Source organism: Peromyscus leucopus, chromosome 7 (genome assembly GCF_004664715.2).
Source record: "Peromyscus leucopus breed LL Stock chromosome 7, UCI_PerLeu_2.1, whole genome shotgun sequence".
NCBI classification, from domain to species: Eukaryota; Metazoa; Chordata; class Mammalia; order Rodentia; family Cricetidae; genus Peromyscus; species Peromyscus leucopus.
The window spans coordinates 44,943,588-44,962,966 of NC_051069.1; the positions used below are offsets into that span (position 1 = coordinate 44,943,588).

At 42.9% G+C, this 19,379-nt stretch overlaps 1 protein-coding gene across 2 annotated transcripts in view; it reads right to left on the minus strand.

Annotated features, from left to right (window-relative positions):
• Positions 1-19,379, minus strand: part of Ncapd3 (non-SMC condensin II complex subunit D3) — an 83,192-nt gene that overhangs the window by 28,337 nt on the left and 35,476 nt on the right. For both annotated transcript variants that reach the window (XM_028883048.2, XM_028883047.2), the window contains exons 14-19: positions 16,185-16,258; positions 15,280-15,414; positions 12,789-13,009; positions 4,653-4,844; positions 4,215-4,312; positions 3,987-4,102 (exon numbers count right to left, since the gene is read on the minus strand). In XM_028883048.2, coding sequence (XP_028738881.1) covers positions 3,987-4,102; positions 4,215-4,312; positions 4,653-4,844; positions 12,789-13,009; positions 15,280-15,414; positions 16,185-16,258 — 836 coding nt within the window. The remainder of the gene's footprint in view (positions 1-3,986; positions 4,103-4,214; positions 4,313-4,652; positions 4,845-12,788; positions 13,010-15,279; positions 15,415-16,184; positions 16,259-19,379) is intronic.

The following is a 19,379-nucleotide window of genomic DNA, read 5'->3' on the forward strand; positions in this document are numbered from 1 at the left end:
TGTCCCACAGGGGCAGAGACAAGAGGACATTGGGGCTTGCTGGCTTCCAGCCTAGCTGAGGGTAAGCCCCAGGTTCAGGGGGAAGACCCTGCCTGAAAATTAATAGGTATGCAGTGATGGAAGAAGACACCAAAGTCCTCTTCTGGTCCCTGTGCACATGCACATAGACCAAGACATAGATATAGACAGAAAGACAGACAGACAGACAGACACACACACACACACACACACACACACACACACACACAACAGAAGCTGTTAGTTATTCTTCTGTAATATTTTAGGTACAAGTGTTTAGTGTCTCTTACTGATTCTAGTTCCAGGGGGGGTCACTGCCACTCACAACATACAACCACATTTCTGTGCCCAAGAGCATTCTCAAAACCCAGAATTCCTGAGCTTCATTGGCCACTCCAAAATACCTAGGTGTAGCGAAGTGTCTCCACAGAAGTGAACGTTAGGACATATCCTTCTATTTCAGGGAGAACTGTACTGCAACGACACTATCTGTCACATGTATGCCAGGGGCTCTCACAGACCAGCTTAGGGATCGCCCAGTGCACGTGGCACTAGAGCAATGTGGTGTCACCCTTGCCAAACAGGAGGAAATCACTACCACAAGAGACACAATCGGACCCAGCCTAGCAAACCACTGTGTTTGTTACCCTTTTTTTTTTTTTTTCGAGACAGGGTTTCTCTCTGTCCTGGATCTCACTCTGTAGACCAGGCTGGCCTCGAACTCACAGAGATCCACCTGGCTCTGCCTCCCGAGGGCTGGGATTAAAGGTGTGCGCCACCACTGCCCAGCTTACTTTTTTTCTTTTTAAAGACAGGGTTTCTCTGTGTAGCCCTGGCACCAGGAACTCACTCTATAGACAAGGCTGGACTTGAACTCAGAGATCCACCTGCTTTCTGAGTGCTAGGATTAAAGGTATGCACCACCACCGTCCGGCATGTGTTTATCACTCTTAAAAGAATAATCACACCTATGACTTTTAATAGATTATACAACCTAACCACCACTTGTTGGCCAAGAGAGCCCCTGAAATCAACCGGCCTTAATCCTAAGGAAGAAATAAGGGCTGATGTATAAAAGCTTAAAGACAAGGACCTCAGTGTTCCGAAGTAACTACTCAGAACCAGAGAGCCTGGGAAAGCTGTCAAGGCCAAACAATTCTGGGATCCCTGCTACACCACAGCTAATGTCCCGTTTCGGTACAGCTTCGTGTGAGCACCAGCAGTGACTCGGGACAGGAACCTTTATTTCAGGCACACTTCCGTAAGTTTGCTTCAGTTGGCTGAAATCTGCTCCCTTCTAATTTTCAAACACTTGTGTAGATTGGGCATCTGGGTACACCAAATAAATTCAATTCTTTTCTGTCAAAGTCTTCATATATCTGAATTTAGCTAGGCAGCCCGCCTCACATAGCTTCTTACATGCTACACAATTTGCTTCACAATCCCCTCATCTAACTGTCTTCCATATAAAGTCCATCTGTCAACATGTTTCTAAAACGGTATCCCTGAAACTGAGTTACAGAAAACAGTTCGGACCTTAGCTAGGACAAAGAGCAGGACCATTGTCCCTCTTCTTCTAGACACTTTTCTTTCCCCACTAATGTAGTTCAAGCTTCCACCAAGAGCTTAATGACATCCACAGAAGACCCACTCTTACCAAGCTTAGCAGATCCCCAAACTGTCCAAGACCTAAGTCTACGTGGGCACTACAGCCGAGTGGTGTACTGGTCACTTCTTGTTCTCAGTAACATACAGAACGCTGATTTACAGAGGAAAACCAGAGAGAAGGGTGTTTACATGGCCTTAGACACCTTAGGATGACAGAAAAATCTCAAGGTCTTATTCTACCATTGACTACCAAGGGAGATGTTGGCAGAAAAAAATGTGGCCACTTTCCTACTGAAGGGAGAAGCACCTTGGCCTGAGTACCGCCATTTTGACTTCAGACTCCATTTTACCAGGTGAAACACAGTTCAAGTTCCCAAGCCCTAGCGGATCTGTGAGGTTTCCAATGGCCGACCAACCTCCTCCTTAAACAACAGAAATAGTTTGTTATGCCCCTAGTTCTTTAAAAGATTATGGCTATTCCTAACAGAAAGAACAATTGAATCTGATTGCCTGGACTGAGAAGCTCCCATTCTGTGACAGCTGACAGAACAGAACACACAAGCAAAGTCCCTGATATCTGATCCCTGATAGGTGAAAATTTTACCTGTAACCTGGCAACACTTGTGATTTTTGTGTTTATAAACCCCGCTACTGCCCCTGTTCCGGGCTGTCAGGAGAAACAAGGCTCCGGAGTCCTTGTCCTGCAGCCCTGATCCATCAGATCAGTGGTCCGCGTCTGTGGTGATTTAATAAAACCTTAGGAGCCGGAAACGTTGTCTCTCTCCTTCCCCGTGGAGCACAACAGACTGGGTGTGACACTGCCACAGTCCAGCTTTCTTTAGCTCTTTGTCTCTAAATCTGAAGACGGGTTTTTCTGTTCTCCCAGGCTCTAGTAACAATCTGACCGAACAGCCTGATGACCATGGGCATTCATAAGACGAGCCCACAGCAGAGACGAATTTTCTAGCATTCCAGGAAGGGACCGAGACCTTCCTTCTAACCCCAGTTCTGCCATGAGTAGGGTGTGTGCCACTGGTCCTTAAAGTCTGCCACCAATTTCCCCAAGATCTTATGCCAAACAACACAGCACCAGCTATTTTTTTTTCTTATTGTTTGATAACTGTTCAACTGTGCTCCAAGAAATCTGATGGCCTCCATGGGTACCCTCACACACATCGCACTCACCCACAAAGACACACATACAGGTCAATGAAAAATTAAAAAACTAAGAAAGAACATATCTCATGATAAAAGCAGATGACAGTAATGATTTATTAGAAATACTGATATGGGGGGGGCTGGAGAGATGGTTCAGCAGTTTTGGGTACTGGCTGCTCTTCTAGAGGACCTGGGTTCAATTCCCAGCACCCACGTGGTAGCTCACAACTGTCTGTGGCTCCTGTTCTGGGGGATCCAACACCCTCACATAGACATACATGTAGGCAAAACACCAATGTATATAAAATTAAAATAAATTAAAAAAAAGATTCCTCTAAAAAAAAAAAAGGAAGAAGAAGAAAGAAAAAGGGATAAGGAAGAAGTACTGATATGTCTGGTGAGGTGACTCAGTGGTGAGGAGGCTCAGTGGGCAAAGCGCCCTGCTGCCTGCCAAGCCTGACTATCCGAGTTCTAGCCCTGGGCCCACCTGATGGAAGACAGAACTGACTCCTACACGTTGTCTTCTGACCCTCATACAATTGCCGTCAGAGTCACATTAAATACATAAAACTGAAAAAAAATACTGGTAGAATTTTCCAGTAGTGGGCAAAGTAACTGTCTTACATAAAGTCTTCATTTGGATTTGTGACTATTTATTCATATAAAGATTACTAAAATTGATAACATATTTGTAAGAAATTACAAGTTGGCTAGACAACTTTGGAGACATAATACCAGCAGGAAACACTTGCGTGACTAACTAACGGCACAGGCATTCCCAGGAATATGACAGAGCAAAAGCTCAAACACCATCTGCTGTGCCTGGAACTCTACAATTGGGTAAAAGACAATGTCTTAAATGCCCTTGGAATGTTCAGGATATCACTCACTCAACGATAATTTTGCAGAACTGTCACCAGAAAGATAAATATCAATCAGGAGGCACCCATTACTAAAAGACACTTGTATGTGGAGCCGAAGCAGGGATGGATCTAAGGGAGCCATGTCTTCAGCAGCCAGCTCTTAAGGAAAGCCGGCCGCTGGACACACGGGTGCTGGACACACGGGTGCTGACGTACAGCAAAGCTAATGGGGACCGCTATCCTCCCAGGCTCTCTAGTCACAGACCACACTTCTCAGACTTCTATGGAGCAGCATGTTCAAGCAGACGTTGGAAACGCAGGAGGGGTGTGTGGCCATACCTGCTCTTCCTGCAGTGTCTTTGCAGACGCTCTGCAAAGCCCCTGCAAAGTGTCAACAGACGAACTGATCAACTCTAGAGACCACCGAAATCCATTCAGCTTGCCTTTGACAACACCTAAGGAAAATGAAAAACCTGAAATTTAACCGCTTAAAATTACACAGAACCATGGAGGGGGAAAAGGCTGCCGTAAATGGCAAGGCCTCAAGACAGTCTCCATTAGACTCACCGGTTATTTTGTCCCGGGTGCTCCTGGGAAGGTGCTTTGCAATATGCCCAATGACACACAGCATATAGCCTAAGGTGTTTGAATTGGGAGACTGTTCACTAGGGAAAAGGAGAAAGAGCCAAATGAGACAGCATGCTGCCAAGAGAACAACCATAACCACAACCACAACCACCACAACCACCACCCATTGCTTCTGGATTGTTAATATTAAAGGTGGAGTAGTTAACATGGTTTAACTGGGGTCTGGACACAGGAAGGTCTTAATGAGCTTGGACAAAGGTAAACTGCTCAGATGTGATTTTTATTTTTCAAGCTTGGTTTTAAGCAATAGCTTAAAGGTTTAAAGCAACAGCTTTGGAGCAGGCCATTTGCTGAAGACACGAGCTTTGCTTCCAGCCAACTGGTGTCTGCTGGTGGCTACTTTACAAGCATGCAAACCTGCTGAGCTTCTCCCAGGACTCCATTATTTTGGTGTAGTCCAGCTTGGGTGATGAGCAAGTGATCTTGGAGAGCAGCATCCACGCTGGTGCAGAGTGTTCCGTCTCAGTGTGGGATATCACACTGTTTATAAAGGCGGATGAGAATTTATCTTTCTTGGACCAGATACGAAAAGCCTTATTTAAATAGCGGCTGGGAGAAAAAAGAGAAAGAAAAGGAGAAATGTAACCATAAAAATACCTAAGTATTCGGACCAACCTCTCACTGAGAGGGTATCAACTTCTGCAGATGCAGGATTTCTCTGGCACATAAAACATCCACTCAGTGAGTCCAGCTCTTTGCATATCTGATACCAAACAAGGTGTCTTCTTAATTTTCCCTTCAGAATAAGTTGTCCTTATTATGCCCCCTCACAAAATACTGTTTACAATAAAGAAGAAAACTGCAAAATCACCCCTCCAAAATTTCCACACATATAGCTTACTATAACAGCTATGCCCATGTTGGGAACAAAGTAACAGAAGAATAGATACGCTGTCCTTCATTTAATGAGATACTGGAGAGAAAGGACATCCTGGCATTTAAACATGGCATAGCAGATGAGCTGAAACTTGCTATACCTTAGTAATACACAAACAAAATTGAAAGTGCTTCCAAAGTATCCACGGCACTGTTTTTGTGTGTCACGTGGCAGGTCCATGCTCTGGAGGTTGGCTGACTGCCCTCCAGTCAGGGTCTCTCACTGAACCTGGAACTCACTGTTCAACTACACAAGCTGGCCAGCAAACCTCAAGATCCTCCCGACTGCCTTCCCAGTGCTGGCATTGTGGTCACGTGCCACCACACTCCTCTTTTTTTTTTTTTTTAATGGGGAATGGGGATCCAAAATGCAGGTCTCCAATCTTGTGGGGCAAGCACATTACCAACTGATGCACTCCCTACCCAGTGCCCTTCACTGTTGTTTTAAAATCACTTTTATTTTCTTTCCATAGCATGGAATGAGATGAGATGATTCATGAGACAATGCCACATTGTGTATTTGACAGAAGATAAAAACACAGCTCTCAGGGCTGGAGGGATGGCATGTGCAACACACTGGATTCAATCTCCTGCTAAGAGAAAGGATGGAGGGAAAGGATGGAGGGAGGGAAGCAGGAAGAGAAGAAATAACAAAATGTGATTTTATCCTTCTTTTGTGCGTTTGTAACACACTTCCTACCAAAACTGACTTTGCTTTGTGAAATTCCCACCAGATTAAGAGCAACCTAAATAGAGTGAGGTGTCAAGTCCTGCAACTTTTGAGCACTGAGAGCCGGGCATTGAAAATGAAGTACTTAAGACTTTTGCTAACTGAACACAGTCGACTTCCTCTTCCGGGTCCTTCTACTCTCCACCTCCAACACTTGTTAAGCAGCTCTGAGACACCTCCTTCCTCCAGTTCACTGGCCCCACCTTATTCTGTCCTTGTTACACAGGCCTGTGTTCTCAATCTCCAGTTTAGTCCCCTTGGTCTCCAAACACAAATTCATTCTCTGTAGGTCCTAACGTGTCAACTTTTGTCTTCTCCCTCCATATAAGTTCACCAGCAACTTCCTCCTTGCTATTCTGCTTTCAACTTACAGTCAAGCTTCTTGGCATGTTGTATTGAAATGCTTCCGTTTAATTTGGGTCCCAGGTCCCCACAGTCACAGCAGCCATCAATGCACTGAGGTGCTAGTGCAATACACACACCCTCATGCATTTGGGGCTGTTTCCTCTCCTGGTTGTCCTTTTGCTTCTTACTAGCTTTCAAGAATCAGTTCAGGGAGCTGGAGAAACGGCCCAATGGTGAAAAAGCCGCATGGCTCTTGCAGAGGATCAGGGTTTGGTTCCCAGCAGCCAGGCTGGGCTGCCACCAACTGTAACTCCAGCCTGGGGGATCTGAGGCCTTCTGGCTTCTGTAGGCACCCACACTCAAGTGCACATACCCCAGAAAGATATACAGACACACATACAATTTAAAAAATAAAACAAATCTTAAATAAAAAGTCAATTCAAAGGTTAGCTATCCTATAAAGTACCTGCTCTCTGTTGATTAAAGATCTTAACGTAAATCTTGTATATTATTGTTTATAGAGCTCTTTATTTTATCAGCCCTACTGTTGTTAATAGTGCTTTTTGGGGGTGCGTATTATGTATGTATCAGCATCGGTGTGCATGTCTGTGGGTGGGTGTGCACAGAGCACATGCAAGCACACACACATGTGTGTGGATGTCAGAGGTGACTTCCTCCAACACCCCCCATCTGATTTGTTCTGTTTTTATTTACGTGTTGAGAATGCATGTCTGTGTGTGTGCCCGTGGGTGTGTGTATGTGCAGGCCACAGGTCTATGCCAGGAGACTTCTTCCATTTCATTTATTTAAAACAGGGTCACTTACTAAAGCTGATGTTCACCAATTTGGCTACACTATGTGGCTAGCAAGCTGGAATTCTCCTGTCTCCGCCTCCCTTAGGTTAGGATTACCATGCCTGGCCTTTCATGTGTGTGCTGTGGATCTAAATTCAAGGCCAGAATGACTCCGGTCCTCACCCTCACCTAGCAAGCACTTTACAACTGAGCCATCTCCCCGCTCCATCCACCTTTCCTGCACTGAATCTGGAGTTCACTGAGCAGCCAGGCTTACCAGCCAACGAGCTCCAGCCACATTCCCCCCTTCATCCCCAGAACCACATTAACAGCTGTCTGCTGCTGTGGGTGCTGGGGATTCAAACTCGTATCCTCATACTTGTGGACCAGGGACACCACTCAGCAAGCCATCTCCCCAGGCCCTCTATTAGTACTTTTTACTTTTCAAACTGATTTCCAGATCAGTGGCTCTCATATCTTTTTCAATGTGAGACTTCTTTAAATTGACTCACTCACTTATTCATGTCTATGTATTTTCAGTGGCACTGGGCCTTGTACATACCAGGGAAGTACTCCTGCCACTGAGCTACTCCCTATGTAGAGATCCCTTTAAATTCTTTAAAATTAGTGACCACCTCTAAAAAAACTTTTGCATATGTAGGATGGAAGGACACACACACACACACACACACACACACACACACACAGAGAGAGAGAGAGAGAGAGAGAGAGAGAGAGAGAGACTGAGACTCGTACTATGTTAGGAATTTAAATGTTTGCCAGTTAAAATTTAACACTAAGCTGGACCTGGTAGTACAAGCTTGTAATCCTAGTTACTTAGAAGGCTGAGACAGGAGGATTGCACATTCAAGGACAACCTGGGCTACAGACTGAGTTGAAGGCCAGCTTGGGCAATTTAGCAAGATCCTATTTCAGTATCATTCCAATTTTAGTATATGTGCTGCCGAAGTGAGCACATCAAGATCCTATCTCAAAATAAGATGCAAAGGGGAAGGCTGAAGACACAGTGCCATCCTGTATACCTCAAACCCTAGTGCTGAAAACAAAAACCAAAAGCAACAAAAACCCAGAACCAACAAACCCATTTACATCAGTGTAAGTAACAGTACTCTTTACAAAACAACTCTTCCCAAACAAAATGATCGGGGTGGGTCACTGCTGTATCCTTTTGTAACCCTATTAACCCTGGCTCAATCAGAAAATAGGGTTTTTTGTATCTGCTTTTGTGTGCAATCTGTTTCAGTATCATCATATTGCTTCTGGAACTTCCACTCTATAATCATGAAATAAGAGTAAAAATGCCAAAAAACCTCCTAATGTTATAATTAAAAGCTCTACTACTGCCCTAGCCCAGGTCTTCAGGGCAGCTCCACATGATGTCACACTTAAGGCCTCCTTTCTACATTCTTCCTCACTTTGGGATAATTCTGATGGCTAATTTATTAGGGAAAGAAAGAACAGCAAGCTCAGCAATCATTATCACCCCCCCCCCCCCCCCACCACCTTTATAAAGTAAAGTACAGCTCCGCCCCACCACCTTTATAAAGTACAGCTCTTCGTGTAACTTTCCCCAGGTTTCTTCATTAAATATCACTCATCTGTCATTCACCCTCGGTAGTCACCTGCCTTTACCTCTGACCTCTATATAAACCTATATTCAGATAGGTTTCCTCTACCTGAAAATGAGAACATTGCTGACAGAGGATGCTGTGATGCTGAAGAAGCCTAAGGTAAGCCTCAATTTCAGATATAAACATGCCTCATAGACCTAGGAATGCAGGAACTCAGGCTAGTGTGATCGATAGGTTTGATTATTGATTTGACTGCACCTGGAGTTAACTAAAACCGAACTGTCGGGCACACCTGTGAGGGACTCTTTTGTTTTAGTTTTGGTTTTTTCCGAGACAGGGTTTCTCTGTGTTGTTTTGGTGTCTGTTCTGGATCTTACTCTGAAGTTCAGGTTGGCTTGAACTCACAGAGATCCGCTTGGCTCTGCCTCCCAAGTGCTGAGACTAAAGGCGTGCACCACCACCACCACCACCACCACCACCACCACCCAGGTAATGGACTGTTCTTAACTGAATCATTTGAAGTGGGAAGACCCACTTCTAACCCAGATCTTTGAGGTGGGAAGATCCACCTTTAATCGAGACCTTTTAAACTGGGAAGACCCACCTTTAATCTGGACCACACCTTCTGCTGGCAGCCCATAACAAGGTCATGGAAGAAGGAAGGTTGCTCTCTTTGACCTTTGCTCTAGTTTTCACTATCAAGTCCATTTCATGCACTGGAATTAGAGCCTACTTTTTCGGGATCCTGGCATATGAGGACCAGCTGAGACATCCAGTGTGCTGGCTAGTATTATGTCAACTTGACACAAGCTACCGTTATCTGAAAGAGGGAACCTCAATAGAAAAATATGCCTCGATAAGATCCAACTGAAAGGCATTTTCTTAATTAGTGATTGAGGGGGGAGGGCCCAGCCCATGGTGGGTGGTGCCATCCTTGGGCTGGTGGTCCTGGGGTTTATAAGAAAGCAGGCTGAGCTGGGTGGTGGCGCACGCCTTTAATCCCAGCACTTGGGAGGCAGAGCCAGGCAGATCTCTGAGAGTTCGAGGCCAGCCTGGTCTACAGAGTGAGTTCCAGAACAGGCACCAAAACAACACAGAGAAACCCTGTCTTGAAAAAAAAAAAAAAAAAAAAAGAGAGAGAGAGCACGTGTGTGCACACAGGCTGAGTAAGCCACGAGGAGCCAGCCAATAAGCAGAGCACCCTTCCATGGCTTCTGCATCAGCTCCTGCCTCCAGGATCCTGCCCTGCTTGAGTTCCTGCCCTCACTGCTTTTAATGATGAACTGTTATATGGAACTGTGAGTGAAATAAACCCTCTCCTTCCCAAGTTACTTTTTTGGTCATGATGTTTTATCACATCAACAGTAACCCTAACTAAGACAATCCAGCCTTGTGGATGGGAAAACTACTGGATTCTTAGACCTTCTGTTGGTAGACAGCCCTTGTTGGACCAGCTGGACCACACAGCCTGTAAGTTATTTTAATAAATCCCGTGTGTGTGTGTGTGTGTGTGTGTGTGTGTGTGTGTGTGTGTGTGTGTACCTACATATATATTAAATATCTGTATTCTGTAAGTTCATTTACTCTAGGGAACCCTAATACACTGGGGGAGCCAAGGAAGACTGCCAGAGATAAGTAAAGGAAAATCTACGGACAAGTAAGATCAAGCAAAGCAGAGTGGGCTAAAAGAGTGGGTCACAGAGAGAACCTGCTGTCCTCAGAGGTACCTGTATGCAGGGCAGATTGTGTGGGGAGCAGAGAGGGGCTGTCAAGACCCAGAATGCACCTGGTGGAAGACCTAAGAGACAAAGAGGAAGCACTGGTCGAGTGGCCCAGTAAGAGGACACTTCCTGATGCTTCCTGAAGGTCATGCATGTAGAAAGGTCAACGGGTGGACTGCAAGCACAGAAGAGACCCAGCCTGGGTGGGCTGGGACGCCAGAGAAAAAGGGAGGGCACAGCCTTGGGATAAAAAAAACAAGTGTTCCTTATGTTTGAAATATACATTGCTGGGTTGTCTTCTAAGCAGGTTTTGACAATTTGTGCACTCCTCAAGCATGCAAAATTATCATTTTCTCAAATTCTCAGCAACACTTAGTTACAGTATACACTGTCAAGTCTCACATTTTAACAAACTGAAACTTGTGTTATTTTTAACTCTGTTGACTGTTAGCGAAGTTTAATATCAGATTCAGTATTTCTGTCTATTGCTCATCTCTACTTCAACTTTTGTGAACTGCTTTTCACCTCATCTGTTTTCTGTTAGGAATCCTCTCCTGGGTAAGAGTCATTAGTAAATACAAGTGACCATCCCTCATGTGGGTTACAGTTTTCTTTTTTTTCTTTCTGTCTTTTTTTTTTTTTTAAGATTTATTTATTTATTATGTATACAGTGTTCTGTCTGCACATATGCCTATAGACCAGAAGAGGGCACCAGATCTCATTATAGATGGTTGTGAGCCACCATGTGCTTGCTGGGAATTGAACTCAGGACCTCTGGAAGAACAGCCAGTGCTCTTAACCTCTGAGCCATCTCTCCAGCCCAGGTTACAGTTTTCAATCTGTCCTTCGAATGTTTTTTATGGTGTCATCTTAGTCTGGCCTCTGAGTTGCTATAGCAACACCTGGGTATGTGTAATTGATGAAGAACAGAATCTACTTTTCACAATCCTGAAAGCTCAGAAGTCTGAGGTTAAGGCTCCAGGCTTAGTATCTGCTGAGGTCATTCTCTGCTTCAAGGTAGTACCTTGCACGTTGCATCCTCTGTAGTACCGAGAAAACACTGACTAGATAAATGGATTTTTAGTTCTAATACCAAAAGAGATGAAAACTCCAAGCAACCCATTACCTGCGCTCAAAAATGAGGAAACTCAGGCCCAGGAAGAAGTTCTCTGCAAAGACCACAGGGCATAAGTTTATAGCAATCGATCACTTTCTGTTGTATAATCCCTCCATAACTACATGGAAAAGTCTGTGTTTCTTGTACGACAAGGAGATGTAAGGAAAAGAAAAAAGCAGCCACTATAATTTAAATAAAAACTAATCATAAGATCACTGTAGTCAAGGTACCATCACAGATCCTAACTCCTCAGCATAATGTTCACCGCCCTCAATGTCCACCATGCTCAAATTCCACCATCTTCAATGTCCACCATCCTCAATGTCTACCATCCTCCATCTCTACCACCCTCAATGTTATCAAATAGAAACAAAAGTGCAGAGCTATTTCACCCAGCTCAATAAAATGTATAAGGTTTAGTTTTTTTTTGTGTTTTTTGTTTTTTTTGATTTTTTTGTTTTTTCGAGACACGGTTTCTTTGTGTAGCTTTGCACCTTTCCTGGATCTCGCTCTGTAGACCAGGCTGGCCTTGAACTCGCAAAGATCTGTCTGGCTCTGCTGGGATTAAAGGCGTGCGCCACCACCGCCCGACTAAGGTTTAGCTTTTATGAATGAAAATGTAGGCTGGGTGTGGTGGCACACATGTTAGTCCCAGTACTTAAGAGGTGAAGGCAGGTGGACCTCTGAGTCTGAGGACAGCCTGATCTATAGAGGGAGTTCCAGAACACCTGGGGCTACACAGAGACATGCTTGTCTTGAAAAACCTGAAACCAAAACACCAAGATGTAGTCCTCCTAACAGCAAGTAGTGGGGAATGTCGATGCTACAGTGCCGTGCTATGTTCAGTACTAACACAGCACCAGTCCAAAACTGGAAAGGAGTCAGAAGGAAGCCAAGGGATCAAAGGTACCACAAAAGCACTCACCACAATCATGCTAAGAGATGTGAAGAGTGTCAAGAAAAAGGGTCTTCACATATACTAAGAATCTGGATTACTGGTCTTTAGATATCAATAGAAAACTATTATTAAAACACCATATGAGGACCAGGAAGATGGCTCAGGTGGTTAACAGCACTGGCTGCTCTCACAGAGGACCTACATTTGGTTCCCAGTACCCACATGATGGCTTAAAAAGCATACATAGCTCTAGTTTCTGGTTCCAGGGGATCTAGTGCCACCTTCTGGCCTCCTCAGTCCCCCCCGCCCCCACACACACACCATCCATACACATAAAATAAAAATAAATCTTTAAAACACAACCCAACGAAAATGGAACATGGCCGTCAATAAGAAATTGAACTGACACAGTTGACGTACCTCAGATCCTGGCTTTCTGTAGTAAGGAGAGCAAGTAGCGCCCAAGCAAGCACCTGGCTTCTGTCCTCACTGTGAAACTTCCTGTGATGCTTAAGGTTCTGCAACAAGAGCTGGTCCAGGCACTCCAGGGCCTTTTCTTGCACTGTGCTTTCACAGTCCATCACCACTGGGATGACTCCCATCAACCAGGCTTTCTGGACTGGGACACATGTAGGTTGGGCCTAAGGTTGAAAACATTATAGCAGAAGATCTAACACTATTACAAGTCTAGGGATAAACCAATAAAGGTGCAATCAACGTTTCAACAGATATGCTAAATATAATCACACTTACAGGGGGTAACTACAGTTTAATATTAGAAGGTATCTGTTGTATGTTCAAAGCCCTGGGTATAATACTTGGCACTATGCCCAAGCAAACAAATAATTGCACTTAATTGCAAATAAAACATACAGCAAAAAAATAAAAACAAAACCAAAAAACAACATTCAGAGATCCTGAAAACCTATAACCTCCAGCTTATGATAAATCAATTCATATTAAAATTTAAACTTATAAATTAAAGCCATTTTTTTATTATTAGTATTATTCTGGTTATTCAAGAACAACACAAATGATATTTACTCCAAGGAAAATGTACTGACAGAAAAAGCCAAAATATGCATTGCTGGGGCTGGAGATGGCTCAGCAGTTAACTGCACTTACTGCTCTTCTAGAGGGCCAAGCTGAATTCCCAGCACCATGTCAGGCAGCTCACAACTCTATGTTCCTCCAGCTCCAGAGGCTCTGATGTCTCTGTTCTCCACGGGCACGCACACACTCAATAAAAATAAATCTTAAAGGTATGCATTCTTTAATGTCTTCTCTGATAAAAATAATAACCCTTTAAAAATTCTTCAATAGTCAATTAGTTGAGAGAAATAAATTATATATCATATTAATAAATATGCTCTTCTGATAATACCTACTTTTTTTTTTTTTTTAATTTTTTGAGACAGGGTTTCTCTGTGTAGCCCTGGCTGTCCTGGAACCCAGATTAGCCCACCTGCCTCAACCTCCAGAGTGTTGGGATTAAAGGCATGCATTACCACCACCACCTAGCTATATATATTGAGAAAAATTAATCTAGGTCTTGAATTTAGTGAATTTGACTTTAAAGTTCCTGTTTCTGGGGCTTAAGAGATGGTGTGGTGATTTGAATGAGCAAGTCCTTATGCTCAGACATCTGAACACTCTGTCTCCAGCAGCTGGTTCTGTCTGGAGAGGTTCCGCTGGGGAGGGTACAGCCTTGCTGGAGAAAGTATGTCCCTGGGCAGGGTGGGCTATCAGAGTTTAAAGTCTTGCCCCACTTCCAGTTTGCTCTTTGCTTTGTTAAGAGGTGATCTCGCAGCTTCCTGATCATCACAATACCTGCTACTTGCTTCCACGCCTCCCTGCCACAGTGGACTCTTACCCTCTGGGACCATAAGCAAAAATAAACTCTCTCTTCCTTAAGTTGCTTTTGGTTATGGTGTTTTGTCACAACAGCAAAAGGTAACAGAGATGGCTCCGTGGTTAAGAGCCCTTGCTGCTCTTCCAGAAGTCCAGTGTTCAATTCCCAGTACCCACATCTGGTGGCTCACAATCAACTGTGGGCACGTGCACGCACATTTATATACTCACAGACACAGACATGAGAACACATTCACATAAATAAAAATAAAAATCAATTTTTAAATTTCTTATTTCTTTTCCTAGCTGAGATTTAAGATAAGATTAAGAAGTGGCACAGCATCTCGCATTAGTTCCTGGCTGAATTAAAAGTCATCTGCCAAAGATACTTGTTATTCCCCGTGGTTGGTGTTCAGTCCTCTAAATGGTTTACTTAACATTTAACAACAGGTAACTTTTTTTAATTATTTATTTTTAATTTCATGTGAACTCATGTTGTGCCTGCATGTATATCTGTGTGAAGGTGTAAGATCATCTGAAACTGGAGTTAAGACAGTTGTGAGCTGCCATGTGGATGCTGGGAATTGAATCTGGATCCTCTGGAAGAACATCCAGTGCTTTTAACCTCTGAGCCATCTCTCCAGCCCCACAACAGGTAATTATTATGTAGCATTACTCCTGCCCCTGTTTGGTGTTGGGGACTAAACTTAAGTACTTTATACATATAAAGCACATGTTCTATCCCTAATCCTCCAACTCCAGAGTGTGTGTGTGTATGTATGTATGTATGTATGTATGTATGTATGTATGTATGTATCTATCTATCTATCTATCTATCTATCAATCATCTATCTATCTATCTATCTATCTATCTATCTATCTATCTATCTATCTATCTATCTATCTTTAAGGTAGGGTATACTGTAGACAAAGGGCCTCAGCCTCACAGTAATGCTCAGCTTTATGAATGTTAATTTTAAGTGTGAACCATCAGAGCCAGCTCAGAGCTGCTTTTGATACAAAGCACTAAGCAATCTCTACACAGCATGCTCCTCCTTACCGTGACAAGTTCTGTGAGGGACTGTAAGGCCTGTTTCCGCACAGACACGGCAGGGTCTCGACAATGGTCCCGCAGGATCAACAGGTCCTCCTCCATGCCCAAGATGTCACAGTGTTTCAAAATACTCACTAACACCTGGAAGGTACAACAGGAAGTGGTGACTAAGGGCACCAACACAGAGTAAACACAGACAAAGAAATACTTCAAGCTCGTTGTTTTTAACATTTTAGGGGTCATAGATCAACCTTATTTCCCTATGATATTCTCTTTTGAAAGGACTCTCTTGGGTAGTGCTGCTGCACGCCTTTAATCCCAGCACTTGGAGGCAGAGGCAGGCGGATTTTTGAGTTTGAGGCCAGCCTGGTCTACAGAGACAGTTCCAGGACAGCCAGGGCTACACAGAGAAACCTTGTCCTGAAAACAAAACAAAACAAAACAACAACAAAACAAAACCAACCAAACAAAAAACCAAAACCAAAGAAAGAAAGAGAGAATTCTCTCTAGAAAAAACTGAACATTACAACCAATTTCACAAATTTACTGAAATTCATCTATGGTCTCCTAGTTCAACAAATACATATAAAAAGTTGTTTTTATGCTGTTGTGTAGCCCTGGCTGAGTCGGAACTCACTATGTAGATCTGGCTGGCCTCAAACTCAAACTCGCTAACATTCTGCCTCTGCCTCTGCCTCCTGAAAGCAAGGATTACAGGCACAAACCACTACACTCCACAACAGTTGTGTCTTCAAAAGGCACCAAGTAAACTTGAAAGTTTAAAAATCAGCAGTCTTCTAGTTCTTCTGTAGTTATAAACGGCAGAACCAAAGGCAAGTTAAGCAATAAACGAAGAGTACGGCATTGCTGAGTTGTCGTGCGGCAAGCGTGTGTGAGGAGGAAGGACCCACCTGGAGTGCAGACTTCCTGACGTTGATCTTTTCATCCCTGGTTCTTTTTCTCAGCATCGCCATGAAGCATCTCTCTGTTGACGATACCAAAGAATCACAGTCTTGAGAAAGACCACACACACCTACGGTGTCACAACACTGAAGAGACAGGATTGGCTAGAGACTCACTATAAGTAAGAAAAGAAAGTATCAGAAAGTCTTGAAAAGAAGAAAGTTTGAATTATCAGGCTTTCACTATAAAAAAGCAATAACTTTAGAAGATCTAGGAATTTGATTTTAAATTCTGGCTTCTACCACTAAATGAATTTTTAAAGATTCATTTTAATTCTGATTATTTTTTTCTTACTATTTTATTCTTATTAAGTAACAATACATAAATATTTGTGTGTGTGTGTGTGTGTGTGTGTGTGTGTGTGTGTGTGTGTGTGTAGGGGTGCTTGTGGAGGTCAGAAGATGGCATCAGGAGCTAGAGTCAAAAGCAGTTGTGGGCTGTCTGAGGGTGCTGGGATCTGAACTTGGGATGACTCCTGAGTCCTGGCTCCAGCAGCCCTCTACAACTTTGAATTATTTACTGCTTCTATTTTGCTTGGCTGCAAATAAGACTTATTAAGACCCAGAGATGCTGTAAGGATTTGATGAGGTGATATGTAACAACTTTCCATTTTCTACTAGAAAGGCTCTGGAATTACTAAGCACCTGAGAGTTGTTCCTACAGATTATGTCTTTGGTATAAATTAGAAACCTAAACAGAAAATTGTAAGAACATTTAATAATTCATTAAAAAAATAAGAGGAGCTGTGGCTCTATGGGCCCAGGGGCTTGCCATGCAAGCCCAACACCCTTAGTTTGAGTCCCTGAAACCCACGTAAAATAACAAGAAAAGTAATTCTTCCAAGCTGACCTCTGACCTCCACACGTGCACCATGGCCTATCTACTCCATTACACACAGATACACAACAACAACAATAGTTTTTAAAATAAATACAAGTAAGACATGTACTATATAAAACACATTTAAAAAAACAGCTATACTTTCTAAAATATAACAAAGGACAGGCACTGTTTTACCTTTTTGTACAATCTAATATTTGGCTGTCACCAGTTATAACCACACATTATGTGATCTCAGGGAAATATCAATTTACTCTTGTGAGAAGATCAAGGTATGAGGAGTAAATGAGACCTTAATAAAAATATGAACATGGTTTTCATATCAAATACCTACGAAGGAGGCTCAGCAACCCCTGAGAGGTTCCCAAGCAAAAGATGGAAAGTGCTTAGACATATAAGAAGGCACCTCAAAAACAGAACAGAAAATGGAGAAAACTCAGTGAAGCCCAAGTAATATTTTGAAAATATCCACAAAATTAATAAAGCTTATAGTAAGCTTTAGCTAGACTGACCAAGAAAATGGTATCCAAATTGTTAAAACCAGACATGCAACATTATGACATTACCAGCAGTTTTACAGAAGAAAAAGGAGCACAAAAGGATATAGGAGCGACCGCTAATGAATTGATGACACCAACAAGCGTTTAGAAGACCAACATTCAAAGATGAGTTAAGGAAAGAAAACTGCCGCATCTGTACACAAACTCCACTGGTCATAAAAGGATCCCGCACCATATACACCAAAGCCAAAGATGGTTTCCTAGGAATTCTACCAAATGATGACACACAAATGAGTGAGAATCCTTCACCAACTTGATCAAAAGGCACAAGAGAAGAAGATACTTCCCCCCTCATAATAATACCGCACTACTATTACTGACAGTAAAACCAGACACCTCAACAAAATTGAACCCTTGTGACTACAGACACCAGCATTCTCAGCAAAACACTAGCAAGTTGAACTAAGCAAGGTTAAAAAAAGGATTGCACTGTGTCTGCTATCTGTCTCAGGGATTCAATGTTGATTCCAATACCAATGACTGGAAATGCCGCAGCAAATTTGGAATGGAGGGAAACTTCCTCCCAAAGACATGGGCTAGCCTGAAAAAGCTCACAGCTGATCTCATACTCAACAGTGGATACCAAAAGCTCTGCCCAATTAAAGACAAACAAACAATTCAAGACTCTTTCCATCCATTCAACATTGTGCTTGAGAGTTTAGGCTAGAGCAACTAGGTAAGAGAAGTAAATAAAAAGCATCTGGGTGCAAAGAAACAAGTACATTATCTCTATTTGTAGGAGACTTAATCTTCTATACAGAAAATCCAAGAATTCCACAAAATAAAACAAAACAAAAACTATTGGAATGAATTTAGTCACTGTCTTAGTTAGGGTTTCTATTGTTGTAAGAGACACCATGACCACAGCAACTCTTATAAAGGAAAACATTTATTTGGGGCTGGCTTACAGTTCAGAGGTTTAGTCCATTATCCTCATGGTGGGACATGGTGGCATGCAGGCAGACATGGTGCTGGAGAAGGAGCTACATTTTGATCCCATAGGTAACAGGCAGTGAGTGGTCGAAAACACTGAGTGTGGCTTGAGTATATATGAGACCTCAAAGCCCATCCCACAGTGACACACTTCCTCCAACAAGGCCACACCTCCTAATAGTGACACTCCCTAGGAGCTTATGGGTGCAATTACATTCAAACTACCACCGTCACTGTTCTGTTGCTGTTAACAAGGCCACACCTCCTAATCCTTCTCAAATAGTGCCTCTCCCTGATGACTAAGCATTCAAATATTTGAGCCTATGGGGGCCATTCTTATTCAAACCACCACAGCCAAGTTATAGGATAAAAAGATCAATAACCAAAACCTTTTATAAAAGCTATTAGTGGAAATTTAAAAATCAAATAAAGAGAATATTTCAATTTATGATAGCACCAAAAAGAATACAATACTCAGGACTAAATTCAAAGAGCTAGAGTTGTTTATATGGTTGACCATATGTTTATACTTATATAAAGATTAGCCATGGTGGTACATGCCTGAAATTCCAGCACTTCAAGAAGCTAAGACAGGAAGATCAATTGTTTCAGGTCAGTATGAGCTACTTCATGAGTTATAGGCAAACCTGGGTTGCATGGTGAAACTATAAAGAATATTTTTGTTTACACAAAAAAGAAGACAAGTCAGACACAGTAATATACTGTGGTGATATATTTGTTGCCCTGGCCAGCAGGACTTCTATGGGTTCTCAACCACCCTAAGGATGGAATGATAGGGACAGGAGACAC